We start from the raw sequence: 19,363 nt of genomic DNA, 5'->3' as shown, positions 1-19,363 counted from the left end.
TCAAATAAGCCTAGCAGGCATGACTCCATATTAGTACTATAGTACAAATTTAATTTTCACAAAGGAGAATTTAAACACAAGAATTTTATCACAAGGATCTCGTCCTTATATAACTTCCATCGCAGCTCAAAGCCCGGTCTAAACATATCAATTTATTTTAAAATACGAGGACCTCTGTCTCAGTTCTGAATCACAAGTAATATGTACATCTTGCCAATCGAAAATTTCCATTTTCTCCTTTTAAATAAATTTTGTTAAACAAAATCACAACACATAATGAACCTCACACCGATAGGGCATATAATTCAAAATTTATAATTAATTATCCATAAATTACATCAAAACTCACCGAAATGAGTAACAAAAAGCCACATTTAGCCTCACAGCTCTTATTAGTGACCAGCATGGAACGATAGGCGTAATTGTCTCCATAGAACTCCCAACAGGAGTAAACACATAAGTAGATTATAGAATTACGAAGCTTTCTCATAAGTGGAGCACAATAGGAGGACTTGTCTTGATACTCAGAACTGAATCAAGTTAAGGAAATTATTCCTTTATTTTAAATCGAGGTCGTACCTATAACGACACCATCTGATGTAATGATCTCCACCATACCATCAAACAAATATAACAACGGCTGGGTCTCCACCTCTAGGACGCCTTCTACCCGCCTGTCCTCCACCCTTAACTGATCGTGTGGGTGATGTAGTAACTGCAATGGGGCACGTAGCCTGAGTGCTTTGATGAAATATGCCTCTCCCAAGTTTGGGACAATTTTCTCATGATGTGCCTAGTATCGTCGTATTCATAACAACCCCTTTGCGGGTTTGGCTGCTCATATTGGGTATGTGCCAGATAACTGGAATAACCATTATAGGAAACTCATGTCAGTGATGCATTAAAAGAACTTACTGGAGCACCTCGATTAATCTGATGTGCGAACTAGGCTGGCCGACTACCCGCCATAATAATTTATACTCGCAGTGTAGAATCCACTGAATCCCCCAGAACCTCGAGACGTCTTGGTCTCCTTAGTTTTCTTTTTCCTCACCCCGAACACGTTCTAATATCTTGGTAATTTCTACCACTAGTGGAAATGAAGTATCAGTCTGTAGCTCCCGAGTCATACAAAATTTTACGATCATAATAAATCCTTTAATGAGTCTGTGGACTCGCTCTCTGGTTGTAGGAAGCGAAGTAGAAATATGACGGGCTAACTTATTGAACCTGATGGCATATTATGACACCGTCATGGTGACCTGACAAAATCGTTCAAACCCTATGTGCCATGCATTATGGAGAGTCTGGGAAACAAACTCTTTCAAAAGCATTTCTAAGAGCCGAGCCAAGTGGGCGGTGTTGTATTGACTAGTCTACCCTCTTCATAGGCTTACCACAGACACCTGTGGAGAATTATCCCTCCCAAGGCCAATTTCTTCTTTTGTTATGTTGACTTAACACTGTTAAGCTGACCCATTTCTTAACATACTCTTCGATTCTTCTTTGGGGTAAACTTTACCCCTATTTATATACAATGATCACAAAAGTACAGCTCCATACAGACAATTCTTAGTCCAGAATCTCTTCAACCACTGTACTTCCTCCGAAGCACCCCAAAATCTGCAACCGTGACGTCCACGCTGAGTAGACCTTTTGTAAATTTAATGTTGTTTCTCTAACTCCTTTGGTACTGAAGTATAAGATTATTTCGAAGGTGGATATACCGCAAGTCCCAACCTTATCCTCTACAAAATCTCGGGCCTTAAACACATGTAAATTTTGGGAGAACCTTTCAGTACCACATATATACATTTCAGGCCAAAACTGATATAACACATGACTCGTAATCCATTCATTGATAGTGGACTCCCCCACTCGGTGCGAAGTCATAGTTCACCACGTCCGATGGTCCATAATATTAATCTTCAAAACTCGTATAAATCAACCAGATGCCAAGCCCATATTATTCACTAGGTGATCTCTTTATACGTCCGCATCTTCAGTCGGAATCACACATTGAGGCAATGTTTGAGCATCTCTGGCTCCCTCGTAGTTCATCTACGGCATCACGAACCGTCGACGCACAACTGATATCGAGTGTGCAATGTCATACACGAGTAGATACAAAGCAATACGAGATATAGGTTTCAAGCAAAAATCAATGTCGCACGATAAGGAATGAAAGAAGTGATATTGTTCCTAAACTTCATGGCCTCCGAGAGATAAGTACAGACGTCTCCATAACGATCCTTCAGACTCTACTAAGTTTTCTCATGACTCGTGAGACCTATGTAACCTAGTGCTTTGATACCAACTGTCATGATCCGAAATTTCCCACCGATGGGACCGTGATGGCGCCTAACATTTCACTTGCTAGGCAAGCCAATGTTAGAGAATCATTAACCAATTCCTTATTCCCATTCAGTAATTAACAATAATTAACTAAGATGAAATATATTAAGTGCGAAATATCATAAAACTGTATTAATTACTACCGCCCGGATCTGGAGTCACAATTCACGAGCATTCTAGAATTTACTACAAGTAATAGTCTGAAAGAAATGTAACTGTCTAAATGAAAGAAACAGTAGAACAGAAAAGATAGATGGAGACTTCAAGGTCTGTGAACGCTGACAGATCTACCTTGAGTCTCCGAACAACAGACTAATAGCAAAATCTCGATCAACCCGAGCCGGTATCAAAATCTACACAAAAAGTGTAGAGTGCAGTATCAGTACAACCGACCCCATGTACTGGTAAGTGTCGAGCCTAATCTCGACGAAGTAGGACGAAGCTAAGGCAAGGTACCTACAATCAACCTGTACAATTGAACAGTGTATATACAACTAACAGAAATGAAGAACTAAACAGGAAAGGTCGGGAGGGGAACATACTGAGGGGAATACAAGATAAAGAACTACAACAGAATGATCACCGGAGCAGTCAATATACCATGAATCAACAGGAATAGTGAATACATTAAGGAAAAATGCACGACATCACCCTTCGTGCTTTTACTCTAAATCTCACCATAAAAATCAATAGAAACGGCACAGTATCACCCTTCGTGCATTAACTCTCATATCATGGCACAGCATCACCCTTCATGCATTAACACTCACAATATTGCACGGCATCACCCTTCGTGCATTAACACTCTCCCTTACCATAATGCAATGCATAAATATCAACAGGGAGATAGAATAGCAAGTACAAACCTTACCTCAATGTTTGGTTCCATAACATCAATCTCAACTTTGAAATAAAAACTCAATTAACACCAGAAAATCCATAAACATGATGAGAACGATAAATTGAACAAAACTAGTATAACACATCGCAATTAGGCATAGGATTGAGACAGTATAAGAAAAAACTGAGAAACATGGAAAACATGTAAATTGGCAACGCATAAGTACTCGTCACCTCACATATACGCCGCTCACATGAATTTCACTTAGCAAGTAATCGAAGGTTCTTAATTCCCTCAAGTCAGGGTTAGACACAACACTTACCTTGCTCTGAAGGCCACTTAATTCTCAATCACAGCTTTTCCTTTGGAATTCACCTCCAAACCACTCGTATCTATTCAAAAATGACTCAATAATATCAAATTTTGCGGAATCAATTACCTTGCATAAATTTAGATTTCCTAAATTTTCTTCCAAAAAGTCGAAAATCGACCCCAGGCCCGCTTGGTCAAAACCCGAGGTTCGGATCAAATTTCATTTACCCATTCACCCCCGAGCCCGAATATATAATTGGTTTTGGAATCCGACCTCAAATTGAGGTCTAAATCCCCAAATTTTTGAAATCCCTAGTTTCTACCCAAAACCCCTAATTCTACCATAAAAACCTTAGATTTTTAGTTGAAATCTTGTAAAATATAGTGAAAGATTGAAAGAAACCAGTTTAGAATCACTTACCTATGATTTGGGGAAGAGATGCTCTTTGGAAAATCGCCTCTTGTGTTTTAGGTCTTGAAAATTTGGGAAATGAATAAAAATTCCCGTCCAAAAGTCATTTTGTTCAGCTGCATACGTCGCATTTGCGACCTGAGCTTCGCAAATACGAAGCTCGCAATTGCGAAGGGTCTATCGCAATTGTGAAGCCTTCACAATCCTGCTGCCCTTCGCAAATGCGAGGAAAGTGTCGCAATTGCGATCACTAATCTCGCAAATGCGGACAAAAGATCGCATTTGCGATCCATACCCCTCTCAAACTCCCTTCGCAAATGCGAAGAAAAGTTCGCAATTGCGAACACAGGCTGGCCCAGCTTCTCTTCGCATTTGCGATGAGAAGTTCGCAAATGCGAACCTCTCAGCAATGCCTGATCTCGCAAATGCGAGATTAGAGGCCTGCAATAATATCAGATGCCCAGCAGTGTTTTCCAAGCCAAATCTCACTTCGTAGCCTATCCGAAACTCACCCGAGCCCTCAGGGCTCCAAACCAAACATGCACACAAGTCTAAAAATATCATACGAACTTGCTCGCGCGATCAAATTGCCAAAATAACACCTAGAACTACTAATTTAGCATCAAATCAAATAAAATTCTCAAGAACACTTTAAAATTCATATCTTCTCAATTGGACGTCTGAATTACGTCAAATCAACTCCGTTTCTCACCAAATTTCACAGACAAGTCTTAAATATCATAATAAACCTGTACCGAGCTCCAAAACTAAAAATACAGACTCGATACTAACAATGCCAAATATCAATCAATTCTTAAAAGTAAATAATTTCCACACTTTTAATTTTCATCAAAAATTCATAACTCAAGTTAGGGACCTCCGAATTCAATTCCGAGTATATGCCCAGGTCCCATAATTCAATACGGACCTACCGGGACCGTCAAAGCACGGATCTGGGCCCGTTTACCAAAAGTATTGACCGAAGTCAATTAAAATCAACTTTTAAGGCAAAAATTCTTATTTTCATTAGTTTTTAACATAAAAGCTTTCCGGAAACCTGGCCGGACTGCGCATGCAAATCGAGGAGGGTAAAAAATGAGATTTTTACGGCTTAAGATCGCAGATTCGAGTTCTAAAATATAAGATGACCTTTTGGGTCATCACATTAAGCATCATTGATCTGATTGAAACCCTCATGTAGTACTCATGATACTCCAATTCGAAGTACAGATCAAGGTGATGTTGTTGAAACTCCTAGATCTACTGGGAATTTATAAGATGGGCAACCTACGTCTACTTCTCCTAATAAAATTAGGCTAAAGGAAAAAGAAGTTGGGCATGAATTACTGGCTGCAAATTCTAGTGACAATGAGGATGTTGAATGGGGATGAACTAGGCAAAGGTATGAAGACAATTAATGAGGAAGGTTGGACTGATATGCACGCAAAAAGAATGTAGCAATTCAATTGCCTTATTCATATTGCAATAGGGTACAACTAGGTGATTGAGTGGATGGTATTAAGGACTATCTGAGTCCAAATTCTTACGATGTATTGATGACTAATGATCCAGTTGAGGCTACCAATGATTAGGAGATATAACTGAATACACTGCAGAGAATTAGGTAAGAGCAGAGAAGAGAAAAAAGAAAAATGGTGTAACTAAATCCCCTAATTTAATGTATTAATACTGAATTGTATATAAATCGTAAGTAAACTACAACTAGGACGGGTAATATACAAATCTAGGATAATTTTGGTAAATAAGTTTCAATTATTGTATAGCAACGAAAAAATACCTTTATTTAGTTGTAGATTCGTTGCCATATATGGACATCAAGATAAGATAAAATCTAATCGTATTGTTAGGATTATGATATACTTGTATTGTTAGTGTTATTATCTACTTGTCTCGGTAGGTTTATGTATCTCTTCCACTCCGTTAAGTTCTAGCAATTTTCTTTTCTGCAACGACTAATATACACGTACCAAATTATCCGATCTTTTTGTATGTTCCGATTCAGGAAAATATTTCCGTTTCGCTTTCTTATTATGAATGATAATAAATCTTGCATAATAGTCTCGCAAAAACTGATTCATGGTAATATTTGGTACAATCTGGGTAACTTTTTAACCTATATTATACGTTCTTTTAGAACCTCCAATTTCATGAAATAATTCTCATAATTAAAATCAGATAAGGATACACCTTTTATGACATCCAAAATCATGAAATAATTCTTATAATCAAAATCAGATAAGAAAACGTACTTTTATAACCTCCAAAATCATGAAATAATTTTCAGAATCAAAATGAGATATGAATACGCACTTTTACTTATAACCTCCAAAATCATGAAATAACTCTCTTAATCAAAATCAGATATGAAGAGGTGCTTTTAATTACTTATAACCTCTGTAATCATGAAATAATTAGCATAATCAAAATCAGATTTTCTCACCACAATTTAAGGACACGGCTTAAATTCTTCCCAAAGTCCCTATAAACTCTTACACTATAAATACTTTTGATGTTGCCAATTTCATGTAATACATCCTGTACGTCAATTGCATTTCATTACTGTCCCAAGGTAAAAGTATACAGTATCAAGAGTTCTTATTTCTCTATATATAACTTCTTCTTTTTTTTGGGAGGAGTGGGTCAAGGAAAAACTTTACTCATATCTCATGTTGACACCAAGAAAATAAATGTAAGAATGTATCATTCTTATAAACATTAATCACTTGCCAATTTAATTTGCGACACTTATAGTTAATTCATTAACTTTGTGTGTGCGATGCTCTTAATGGATTTAAAAGTTATAACACTTAGATTGCAACTTCAATCTCAGTTTGAAACGTTGTTGAAATTGAGTTTTCTTATTTTCTTGTTCTATACAAAATTTAGTATTAGAAATTTCTTACTTTCTTCATAAGATAGCAGGATTATATAGTAATTGTGGATTTGTAAATGCAGATTCTTTGCTATGGACATCATGAAAAGAGAAAATCTAGTTCTAGTGTTATCATATTTACTTATTACGGCAGGTTCGTATCTCTTCTTTCCTCTAAATTGCAGTTTTCTTTAACAAAATGGCATATATTGACTTACGACTTCATTGTTACGTTGTTATATATATATATTTGGCAGGTTTTGAAGTTTATGCACAAAACTATGACTACAGTTATACAGCCGAGGCATAGCTCCTTTTTTTTTTGCTCTTATTCATCTTACTTAATTTTTTCTCGTTTGTTGATTAGCTAAGTAATTACTGATTTGTCATGGTTCTTTAATTTGCGTTTGCAGTGTTTGAAAAATCCTCTTAAACCTCTATATAATGGAGGGATAGTGATAAATCCGGAACTTAATGATGGATTAAATGGATGGTCGAGTTTAGGAGATGCTAAAATAGAGCACAAGGTTACAAATGATGGAAATAAATTCATCGTTGCCTCAGAGAGGAAAGGACCATATCATGGTTTTTCACAAACGTTTCAATTGGAGAAAGACAAGTTCTACGTAATTTCTGGTACTTACTCTCGACTTCCATTTTCAATAGTGACATTTTTTTTGGGCCAAGTATAACAACGTGGAATTAATTTGGCTTTTTTGTTCAAGTAATATTGAATTCGTTACGTCGTTATCATGATACAAGTATAGTTGGCCGTATATACAAATTATACACTAATTTTACCCGATTATACACATATTTTATATATCTATTGACTATTTAAGTTAAAGCAAAATTAGATGGGCGATTATTTTAATTAATTCTTCTTTTCTTTTTTGTAGGTTGGGTACAAGTGAGTCGTGGTGATGCCAATAGTGTAGCAGTCATATTCAAGACACAAAGTGGTTTTCAACATGCTGCTTGGGCCATTGCTAAATCTGGTTGTTGGTCCATGTTTAAGGGTGGTTTAGTTGTCAATGCCTCTGGACCTGCCGAACTCTATTTTGAGGTGCAACTTTGTATATTATCGTTTAGTTTAACATGTTACAGCAGACAGATTAGTTAAAGTTTTTGTCAAGTAATATCATTGTATAAATATTTTTGCAGGGTCAATGCCTAAAAAATAAACCGTAACTAAAGAAGAAATTGACATTGCTAATTACTACACATTTTTACTTATGTTCGATCTTTCTTCCTTTTTTTCCCCTTTACGCAGACCAATAATACAGCAATTGACATATGGGCAGATAGTATTTCAGTAAAACCATTCAGCCAAGAAGAGTGGAAGTCCCATCAAGATCAAACCATTGAAAAGGTAATTAAAAATAATAATAATGATATGCAAGTTCGAAAACTTGTTACTCTTTCGTCTATTTATGTTCACATATTCTATCTTATTTCATCTTAAAATAATACTTACCTTAATAAGATAGAAAATTCTTGATTTTAAAAATTGATATGCAGGTACGCAAAAGCAAAGTGGCAATCCAAGTTGTTGACTCAAAAGGCAAGCCTTTACCTAACGCAACAATCTCCTTAGTTCAAGGAAGAGCCAATTTCCCATTTGGTTGCGCAATCAACAAAAACGTCCTAAACAATACTGCTTACAACAACTGGTTCTTCTCAAGATTCAAATTCACAGTATTTGAAGATGAAATGAAATGGTACACTGACGAACCATCTCAAGGCAAAGAAGACTACTCAGTTTCTGATTCATTGCTCAAATTATGCAAAAGCCGCGGCGTCAGTGTCCGAGGCCATAATATACTTTGGGATGACCCCAAATTTCAGCCAAATTGGGTTCCTTCATTGTCCCCACAACAACTATCTGCTGCTGCAACAAAAAGGGTAGGCTCAGTTGTGAGAAAATACAGTGGGCAAGTTATTCATTGGGATGTTGTAAATGAAAATCTTCACTTCAATTTTTTTGAGAGTAAACTTGGCCAGGGTGCATCTGCTAATTTTTATCGTTTGGCTTCACAATTTGATAAGGCGCCTTTGTTCTTGAATGATTTTAATACAATAGAAGAACAAAAAGATGGTGCATCGTCACCAGCCAATTATCTTGCCAAGATTAGACAATTAAGAGCAGGAGGGTATAATGGTCCTCTTGGGATTGGATTGGAAGGACATTTTACTACTCCAAACCAGCCTTATATTAGGTCCGCACTTGATACACTTGCTTCTGCAAAATTGCCCATTTGGATCACTGAATTGGATGTTTCAAGCAGTCCTAACCAGGTACTTTTCTCATACAAATTACAAGCATATTAAATTTTTTAAGTCGTCAATGTAGACATGATATATATATATATATATATATATATATATATATATATATATATATATATATATATATATATATATATATTTATGAAGTATCAACCAATTTCCATTTAAGCTCAACTGGGACCAGGAGGTCACGGGTTCAAGCCGTGAAAACCGGCCTCTTGCAGAGTAAGGCTGCGTACAGTAGACCCTTGTGGACCTGCCCTTTCCCCGAATCCCACACATAGCGGAAACTTAGTGTACCGGGCTACCTTTTTTTTTCCAAATCATTATCAGACCAAGTTGGAGTCGGTTTATATATATATATATATATAGGTTTACTGAATTATCCTAACAAATTTTCTTTTTTTATGTCTGTTTTGGTATCAAATGAAAGGCACAATTCTTAGATCAAATTATAAAGGAGGTGGTTGGACACCCAGCTGTTCAAGGGTTAATAATTTGGTCAGGATGGAGTCCAAATGGATGTTTTCGAATGTGTTTGACTGATAATAATTTCAAAAACCTTCCAACTGGAGATGTTGTAGACAGAGTTCGTACGACATTATCTCACGAGGGTTTAATTGGGACAACAAATTCCGATGGTTATTTCGAGACTTCACTTTTCCATGGAGATTACCAAGCCGTTGTTACTCATCCATTATTGGCAGATTCATCCTTTCAACACAATTTGACAGTGATACCTACAGCTGATGAAAGTGATGAAATTAGATTATTAAGTTACAAATTCACAACTGAATGAGTAAAAAAGTGTACTTAATTAATTCACTGAATAAATAATAATAATATTGATTTTTAGCCTTTTCTTTATTTTCTTGTCCAGCGTAAAATGCCGCTTATTCAAATTTGATTAACAACTATTTAATTTTTTCGTGACATTTTCTACTTGTTTGTTTTGCTATCATTCTTCCTCATGATTCAGCCAAAACTAGAAAAACATACAAGGATCAATAAAAGCAAGATTTAAAGAAAATATAACTATAATGATTAGAAGATAGTAGAGTATTATGTAAAATACAATTTGCACTTATTGCCACCAAGTCACGTTAACTGTTTAACACTTTAACCTTTGCGAAACATAGTTGGGTGAGTTGATTTATATTTTCAGTATTCCACATAGCATAAAAATTGCAAGATGATTGCACACCTCCATTTCTTTCTCTCTTTTTTCGTTTTTTCTTCTTCTAGTTTTCTATCCTATTATTCTAGGTTTTCCTTTCTGTTTAAAATAAAGAATATACACAATATTTAGAAATAGCGACCCTTCACTTTACAAAATTAACTTGATTTACTCTAGTCTCACTTATTTCAATTGTTTCTTTAGTTTTCAAAAACAATGTGAGAAAAATATTACGAACCAACGAAACACAAGAAAATAGCATTCATCAATCAACTTACACTAGAAATAAGTTTAAAAAAAAATTGTTTGTTTTTTTATAAAAACACTTTTCTTCATACCAAACACACCTTAGAAATTGAAAGTTCGCCATAGGGATGAATTTCCAAGAGTTTTTCTTTCATGTGTTTACCTTAAATGATGTGAAAACGAAAACTTTAATGATGTGATAACCCATTCTCTAGCACTATCAACATGTTAACGCAAATTTATAAAATTACTACAACTGAACATGAAGATACTATATGAATTTATTAAATAGTTAGTCCACTGGGTGCTTACAAGAATGTTATGTTTGAACATAGATTTATTAGTAGATTACCTTTAAATATTTTTTAATAAATAACGAATAAATGGACCTTTTATTAACTCGTTGAATGGATAAGACAAAAGAGAATTAGAGAAGAACGTAATATAGAATTGACAACCAAGCGTTTGTAGTCCAACGGTTAGGATAATTGCCTTCCAAGCAATAGACCCGGGTTCGACTCCCGGCAGACGCATTTCTTTTTTTGTTTTCCATTCGTTATCTGTTTCGGGGCAGAGGCGGCTCAACACAATTCGAGGCCTATAGCCAAACTTGTGATGACCTAAAATGTCACCGTACAATTTTTTAAAAAATTTTTATGTGAAAAATGGATTAAAATGTGAAATAAAGTTTTAAAACTCAACTGAGTTGACTTTGTTCAACATTTTGAGAAAACGGATCCGGATCAGTGTTTTGACAATTCCAGTAGGTCGTATCGTGATTTGGGACTTGGGTGCATGCCCGGAATCGAATTCCGAGGTCCCTAGCCCGAGATATGAAATTTTGATAAAAAATTAAAAGCTTGAAAGCTTAATGATTTTTAAGAAATTACTGAAGTTGGATTTATTAACCTCGAGTCCATATTTTATTTTTGGAGCCCGGTATAGGTCTACTATAATATTTATGACTTGTCTGCCGAATTTGGTGAGAATCGGAGTTGATTTGACGTGATTCGAACGTTCGGTTGTAAAAATATAAGATTTAAAGTTTTTTTGAAAATTTCCTTTGAATTGGTGTCCGATTCGTAGTTCTAGGTGTTATTTTGGCGATTTGATCGCGCGAGCAAGTTCGTATGATATTTTAAGGCTTGTGTGCATGTTTGGTTTGGAGCCCCGAGGGCTCGGGTGAGTTTTGGATAGGATACGGAATGATTTTGAACTTAGAAAATCTGGATTTTCTGCAACTTCAGGCTTCTGGTATTTCCTTCATCACGTTCGCGAATGTACTCTCGCGAACGCGAAGAGCAAAATAGGTTGGCCGAATTTTCCTTCTTCGCGAACGCGAAGATTGGGTCGCGAACGCGAAGCTATGGGGACTATACCCTTCGCGAACGCAACCAGCTCAACACGAACGCGAAGCTTTAGAGGCTTGGGGGAGGGGTCAGTTGTCCTTCTATACGAACGCGAGCACTGGCATGCGAACGCGAAGGCCAGGGGAAAAAGCCTTCGCGAACGCGAAGGAGGACTCGCGAACGCGAAAGCCACGGGCTGCTATTCATCGCGAACGCGACAGGACCTTCGCAAACGCGACAGGCCCTTCGCGAACGCGAAGAAGGCCTGACGCCTGTGACTTAAAACAGAACCAAAACGGGTTTTTTCTCATTTTTCACAAACCCTCAATTATAACTCAGCTTAGGGGCGATTTCTAAGGAGTTTTTTTCACGATTTCGAACTGGATAAGTGTTCTTTATCATATGGTGATTGTATTTCATAAATCTAAGTCTATATTCATCATTTATTTCGGATTTAGACAGAAGAAATTGGAATTTTAATAAAAGTTTTCAAAAACGAAAAAAAAATTAGATTTGAAGGTCCATTTGGCATCGGAATTGAATAATTTTTGTATGGTTGGACTCATCTCGGAATGCATGTTCGAATTTCGTAAGTTTTTCCGAGATTTGAGACGTGGATCCCACTGCCGAATGATTTAATGAATTTCGAATTTTTATTCCGAAAATTTGTAAATTCATATGGAATTAATTCCTATGATTCGTATTGAGTATATCGAATTGTTGGTGAATAGATTTGAAGCTTTTTGAGACAAATTTAAAAGGAAAAGTTGTGGTCGAGTAATTGATTGGAATTTGCAAAGCGAGGTAAGTGTCGTGGTTAACCTTGACTTGAGGGAATAGAACCCTTAAATTATTTGTTATGTGAAATGTATGTGAACGACGTATAGGCGAGGTGACGAGTGTCTATACGTCGTCAAATTAATTGTTTGTGTTTTTACTTGAAAAATCATAAATTATTTTAAATTACGAATTAATTGTTATAATATTTGTTTCTCTCCTATTCTTTGTCAAATATTAATTCTTGAATTACTGCATTAATTATTACATGCTATTTGAATTATGTGCCTTAATTGTTATTTGACATTTAGCATATTAAATATTAAACTGTATATTTTCTCTCTAATTTCTATAATAATTTGCTATTTGCATTTGTTTGTTCATAATTAAATCATAATTGTGAGCACCTAATTTACTATATTTGAATTTTTATCACCTTCTACTATGTAACTATTTTTAGAAATTTAATATATATATTTTTTAGATTTGTTACATTTTTTTAAGGTGTAAATATTAATAATAATTTAAAAAGTCAATTATTACAATTAGTATTATCCTTATTTTTATGTTTATTTTAAATAAAATGAATTAAAACATCGAAAATAAATAAAAATTAATTAATTTTTTTTAAAAAAAATCAGATGGGAATTAAAAAAATAGAAAAAGCATAAATATAAAATTAAAAAGTAAAAGTAAAAGTAGGTGAAAATTGTTTAATAAAAAAAGTAAAATAAGTGAGAAATAAAAAAAGAAAAGTATAAAAGTTGAAATTTAAAAATAATAAAAGTAAAAAAAGTAAGAAATTAAAAAATAAAAGTAAAGGAAAGTGGGGAATTATTTTTTATTTTTTTTTAAAAAAATGAGAAGTGGGAATTATTTTTAATTAAAAACTAAAAAAATAAAAAAAAATAAAAAAATCTGAAAAAATTTCGAAAGTTTTTCTATAAACAGAAGAAAAATATGAGGAGAAAAAATGGAGAACGAAAAAAAATAGGGAGGAAGAAATTGAGAGAAATTTATTTTCTTTTTCTATGATAAGGAAATTTCTACTCGTGTCATTCTTTCTTCGTCTTTCTTTCGAAAAATCTAACAAAATCACCCCCCCCCCCCCCAAAAAAAAGCTTTAAACCCAGCAAAAACAAGCCACTAAATCACCGATTTTGCAAGGTCGATCAGGGTTACAAGTCGCGATTTTTTGTTCGAGGTTTCGTGGCCGGTGAAAGCTCCAGTCAACACTCGTCGAATTGTTTAGCGCTCTTGTAATTTCAACTCTGTTAATTTATATCAAAGGTCCGTTATTTTTCTTTCTCCACTGATTATAATTGTGCATTTACCTTCTTGTCTATTGGTATGATAATTGGGTAGCATGAAGTACTAGTTCACTCTATTGATATTTGGATCATTTGAATCTGATTGTTTCCTTGTTCATATATTTATTGGACCATGATGTTAATTTTAGAGTTGCAAAGTTTTGTTTTGAGTTAATTTAACCGGATAGAGGGTCTATTGGATCACTGTAGTTTGGCTTGTTTACTAATTTTGTTCATGAGATTGTGGTGTCATTAGTTTTGTTTAAGAAATGTATAGAATATGGGATATTGGGTTGGATAATTTGCTTGGGCCACGATTTGTTTCTAAGGAAATTGGTTTTTGGGCTGTTGGAGAAGAAAAGATTTTGGGCCAAAAGATTTAGTCTCATCAGGCCCAAAGTAATAAATAACATAGTTGGCTCATCTTTCTCTAAACTAGCTCGCTTTTCTATAAATAATAAATTCAATTCTTCCACAAATAATTACATGCCTCATGATCTTACAATAATCTCAAAATTAGTAATTGAATAATATTCGAACATCGTAGCTTACTTTAGGCGCGATTAATAATAAATTATCGTGACTGTGGGTACGGTTTCCGTGGCATGGTCACGATACATAATCCCTAATTCGAGTGTGTGTTTCACGTGAATCGACCACAACTTCAAACAATAATAAATAAAATTAAACACGTTGTAGATTGCGGGTATGTTTCACGTGACGCGATTTGCGATTTGCGATGTGTATAAACAATGAGTGTACGACAACGTAACTCGTCTCATATTAATTCCATAAAAGTTTAAAATGCAGTAATGTAATAAAAGTGGAAAAAGGAATAAAAATGTACATATAGGTTTAAAACATATATTAAATCAGATAACTAGGCCAATTATTAATAGTTGAGCGACCGTGCTAAAACCACGAAACTCGGGAGTACCTCACACCTTCTCTCGGGTTAACAGAATTCCTTACCCGGTCTTCTGTGTTCGCAGATCAAAAATAAGAGTCAAATTTTCTCGATTTGGGATTCTAAAATAAATCGGTTACTTGGGACACCATAAGTTATTCCAAGTGGCGACTCTGAATTAAATAAATAATCTCATTTCGATTAATGTCACTTAAATTGGGAAAACTCCCTATCCCCTATCCCCTCGGAAAAAAGGAGGTGTGACAGCTCTGACGACTATGCTGGGGACAAGAATCCAGAATCTCTGGTTCAGGGTTCAGAATTCGAGTTTAGAATAACTGTTATACTTGGCTTTTTTTTTATTATATGATTTTTACGTGTTTGAGCCTAATGTGCTAAATGTCGCTTTTTACCTCTTTGATATTGCCGTGAACTGTATATAAAATTGTTACGACACCCTTCTTCTCTCTGAGTCTTCTAAATCTTTTGGGAAGCGTGCGCTTCGCGTGGCTTCTTTTTTATTAGAGTCATACCCCTAATTTTAGAACGAGGATCGGACAAGTTGCAAAGCCGGTAAAGCTTCTGTATTCCCGGTACGCTGCCCCCGGCTCGAGTTGCCAGCTTGGGTAAGCCAGGTCTAAAACAACATACCCAGGATTTAAACCTAGAATAACATAGCCTCACGTCGGATTTCTAGTAGGAACGTTTGTTTGTATCACGTGCATTTGACTTTGGGGACTCAACACAAGGGTTGGGTCCGTCTAGGACAGGTGTACCCAATATAAAAGACCATCCTGATGCATGTTTACGTGCTACTTGTGCATAAATTTGTTTCGGCTTGCATGTTGACCGGTTTCTAGAATAGGGAAAGAAAGTCAAAAAAAAATCAAAAAAAATAAATAAGAGTGAAAGGTAGGTATTTGAAAAAATCTGAAACTCTGCCGAAAGATTGAAAAAAAAAGGAAAGAAAATAAGCCAATATTTTCAAAAGTCGTGCTTCTTCCCCTGTTCCGTCAAAACTGACCGAACTACGCGGGTCTGATTCTCACCGGATGTGAGATACGTAGGCAAACCTCATCGGTTCCCGCCCCAATTTTCAAAAATTCAAAAAAAGTTTCCCTTAATTCCTTCTTTATAAGTTTTTCTTTGACACATAAAATCCAAAAATTTTCCTTCTTTTATAGAAGTTTTTCTTTTGGAAATTTAAAAAAAAAAATCAAAATCCAAAAATATTTTTTTTTAATTCATTCTTTAGAAGTTTTTCCTTAGAAAATCCCAAATAAAAAAAATTTAAAACCAAAAAAAAAAATTATTTCTTTATCGAAGTCTTTCATTTGAAAAAAGAAACAAATCAATTCAAAATCCAAAAATATTTTCTACTTTTTTTTTAGAAGTCTTTCTCCCAAAATATTTTTAAACAAATCCAAAATAATATTTTCTTTCTTTTCAAAAATTTTCAAAAAAATAAAACAAGGAAATCGAAATCAAAAAAAAATTCTTTCTTCTTTATAAGTCTTTCGAAAATAAAAATAAAAAATTCAAAATCCAGAAAAAAAAGAGTTAGTTTATTTACTTTATTCTTAATCTTCCCGAACTATGCAAGATCTGATTCATGTGGCATCATAATACGTAGGCAATCCCCATCGGATTCGATCATTGACATCAAATAAACTAAGTGAAAAAAAAAAGAGTGACAAAAATAACCAAAAAAAAAAAAAACAAAGAGCGAAAAAAAAAAAAGAAAAAGCAAGACTTAAAAATCCAAAAAGAGAACTCTATGTCTAGATTGACAAAGAAAACCGCTGAATATTTTTGTGAATATACTGTCATATGGCACGAGCAAGTCACCAGGGGAAAGCCTCCAATGGACGAAACAGAAATGGTTACGGTCTTCCTACAGGCCCAAGAGGCGAACTACTTCTAGAACATGATGTCTGCTATGGGTAATCCGTTCGCCGAGGCTATCAAAATTGGGGAGATGGTCGAAAATGGTTTATAAACGGGCCAAATATTGAGTCATGCTACCTTTAAGGCCACATCACAGGCCGTTCAGAGTGGTTCGGAGGGTTTGATGAACAGAAATTGGAGAGGTGAGGAATTTGATACAGCACTGAAGGCCCTTACAGCCCTTGCCGAGATAGAGGAAAAGCCAAAAACGATCGCCAAGCCTGAAAGTTCCCTATCAGACGGGAGTCTTAGTAGCGAGTCTTGCTATCCTTTCTGCATCCGGATTATCTCAGAGTGTGATCCGGATGTTTTACTTTATTGTCTTACTTTCCGTTGTAAACCCATCTATCTTTAAAATTGAAAAAAAAAATCAATCGAAATCAAAAAAAAAAGAAGAACAAAATCAAATAAAATTAATATTTCATTGTCCAGTAATGTCTCTTTTCTTAATTTTGTCACTTCTCTTATTCTTTTTTCAGTTCTATTAAATGCAGATTTCAATAACATGGCATGCTTGCGGACTTCATGACCCGATCCTAAAACGCTGTCAGACTTCGAAATAATGAATCAAGAATCAGAATGCAATGAAGATAGGTTTAAGGAAATAAAATAAAGAATCGGAACAGCTAAAGAAAAATTGGCTTCAGGTTGGAAAGGTCCATACATTGCACAAGAGTACTACCAAAAGAGAGCGGTGTACTTGGGACACATCAAAGAAAATATCCCTGAAACAACTGTCAATGCAGGTGCAGTCAAAATGTACTATGTTGGATCCTCTATATAGCATTAATATTCTCCGGTTAGGATGAAGAAGGTTTTCTTTCTCACTATCCAAACATTAACCCTTTGCAAACTCTTTTGAGCCGGCTCCAATTCTTTGATTACCCTCATTGGAACCCGGAAGTCATTATTGAAAAATAAAATGAATGAAAAAAGAAAAAAAATGAAAAGAGAAGAAAAAGAAATATACAAAAAAAAAGGAAGAAAAGACAAAGAAAATGAAATGAAAAATGAAAAAGAAAAGAGAAAAAAGAAAGAGAAGAAACCAAAACAGAAAAGAAAACCAAAACAAAAGAGAATCATAAATAAAGTTCTCGTCCTTGAACTACGTTTGACTTGATTCCGAAAGGATACGTAGGCAACCTCTCTCTGGGGTTCAGTCACACCAAAATAAAAATCCACATTCCCCAAAAGTTGAAACTGGGGCAGAATTTATAATGGTTTGGCGATGGTTTTGTATGAAAGGTTCCAAAGTTGTAATTTAATCCAAATCCTTTTTACCCAAATCCTTTTCAAGTCCTTCCGATCAATCGGCAAAGAGATTCAAAATGGGAGGATACAGTTACCCAGATCTGATACAACAAAATTAGAGAAATAAAATGAGAGAGTCTTATCGGTGAAAACCCTTACGGGCACCGTAAGGCGATGTAAGAAGAAAAATTCAAAAATGAGAGTCTTGTTAGTGAAAACTCACAAAGAACACTATAAGGCGATGGTGAGAAGAGAAATGAGAGAGGCCGGCTGGTGAAAACCCGCAAAGGGCGCCACTGATCGAAAAGAGGATCCTCACAGTCACTGGCATCGACACAGTCCTAGGCAAAGTTTCTCAGTCTCAAGGCAAGAGTCGTGATGAATTTCTGAGAGTTGGACGGTTTACACAGATCAGGCATCTAGTCCAAGAAGCATGTCATGTTCATTGAAGTTCGTATACACTCCAGATAAGTCCTTCTTTCTTTTCCATGAAAGGGATACCTCTCATCTAAATTCATTTGTCCATTCAATTGTTTGCTTTTCTTTGAATCCTTTCGGCCTAACTCTATTTCGAAACTAAGACAAAGAAAGGATGGCAAGACTGATTTATAGGGTTCTCACTTGATACAAGCTAATATGCAAAAAAGGCACCCAGCCTCGGCAGGGGCATCAAGTCGACTCCGACTGGCCATAGTGGCCGATGCTTCAAAATCAAAAACTGTTGAAAGAGGAAATTCAAAGTCAAATGCCCACAAAGGCAAAATAAAGTTGGAAAGGTTAAGTCCCACGTGACTGGCCGTCATGGCAAAGTCTGGAAAAGCCAGAGGTTCTCCAAGGTTAGAAATACAATCGGTATTGAGAAAACAACCAGTTGCAGTTGAAAGGGCCGAGATCAAGTGACTGAAACAATCAAGGCCACAAAACCAACCACCGTTTCAAACTGACAAATTGTTCTTTATTTGAAAAAATAGGAAACAAGTGCAATCCAAAAGCAACCTTGCAAGAAGCAGGTGCAACCAAAAAGAAATTGCGCAAAGGCTAGAAACAGTTTTGCAGCAACCACTCCAAAAGGGAAGTCTCCTCCAAAAAATTATTTCCCGCATTTACTCATTCTCAGAAATAAAATAAAAATGATGAAAAGAAAAAAAAAAAGAAGAAAAAGTTCAAAATCATGCTAGTATAGGATCTCCAATCCCTAGCTGCGTTTTTCCAACATAGGGTCTCCACTCCCTAGTTGATTTTATTTTAGATATAGGGTCTCCAATCCCTAGTCTCTTTTCCAACATAGGGTCTCCAC

General features: G+C 35.4%; 2 protein-coding genes and 1 non-coding gene across 3 annotated transcripts; all 3 read left to right on the top strand.

The window, feature by feature from the left end:
* The first annotated feature begins 6,017 nt into the window (after positions 1 to 6,017).
* On the top strand, positions 6,018 to 8,314 carry LOC104092845 (endo-1,4-beta-xylanase 5-like). Its single transcript, XM_070196185.1, has 5 exons — positions 6,018 to 6,041; positions 7,227 to 7,449; positions 7,713 to 7,879; positions 8,087 to 8,185; positions 8,300 to 8,314. The coding sequence occupies exons 1-5, from the start codon at positions 6,018 to 6,020 to the stop codon at positions 8,312 to 8,314; spliced, it is 528 nt and encodes a 175-aa protein (XP_070052286.1).
* Positions 8,315 to 8,324: 10 nt separating this feature from the next.
* On the top strand, positions 8,325 to 9,969 carry LOC138908985 (endo-1,4-beta-xylanase 5-like). Its single transcript, XM_070199881.1, has 2 exons — positions 8,325 to 9,111; positions 9,536 to 9,969. The coding sequence occupies exons 1-2, from the start codon at positions 8,329 to 8,331 to the stop codon at positions 9,899 to 9,901; spliced, it is 1,149 nt and encodes a 382-aa protein (XP_070055982.1). The 5' UTR covers positions 8,325 to 8,328; the 3' UTR covers positions 9,902 to 9,969.
* Positions 9,970 to 10,986: 1,017 nt separating this feature from the next.
* Positions 10,987 to 11,058, top strand: TRNAG-UCC (transfer RNA glycine (anticodon UCC)). Its single transcript has one exon. It is a non-coding gene; the product is annotated as a tRNA-Gly (tRNA).
* The last annotated feature ends 8,305 nt before the right edge of the window (positions 11,059 to 19,363 follow it).

Source organism: Nicotiana tomentosiformis, chromosome 1, assembly GCF_000390325.3.
Source record: "Nicotiana tomentosiformis chromosome 1, ASM39032v3, whole genome shotgun sequence".
In the NCBI taxonomy this organism is placed as follows: domain Eukaryota; kingdom Viridiplantae; phylum Streptophyta; class Magnoliopsida; order Solanales; family Solanaceae; genus Nicotiana; species Nicotiana tomentosiformis.
This window is presented reverse-complemented; position numbering and strand designations above follow the sequence as displayed.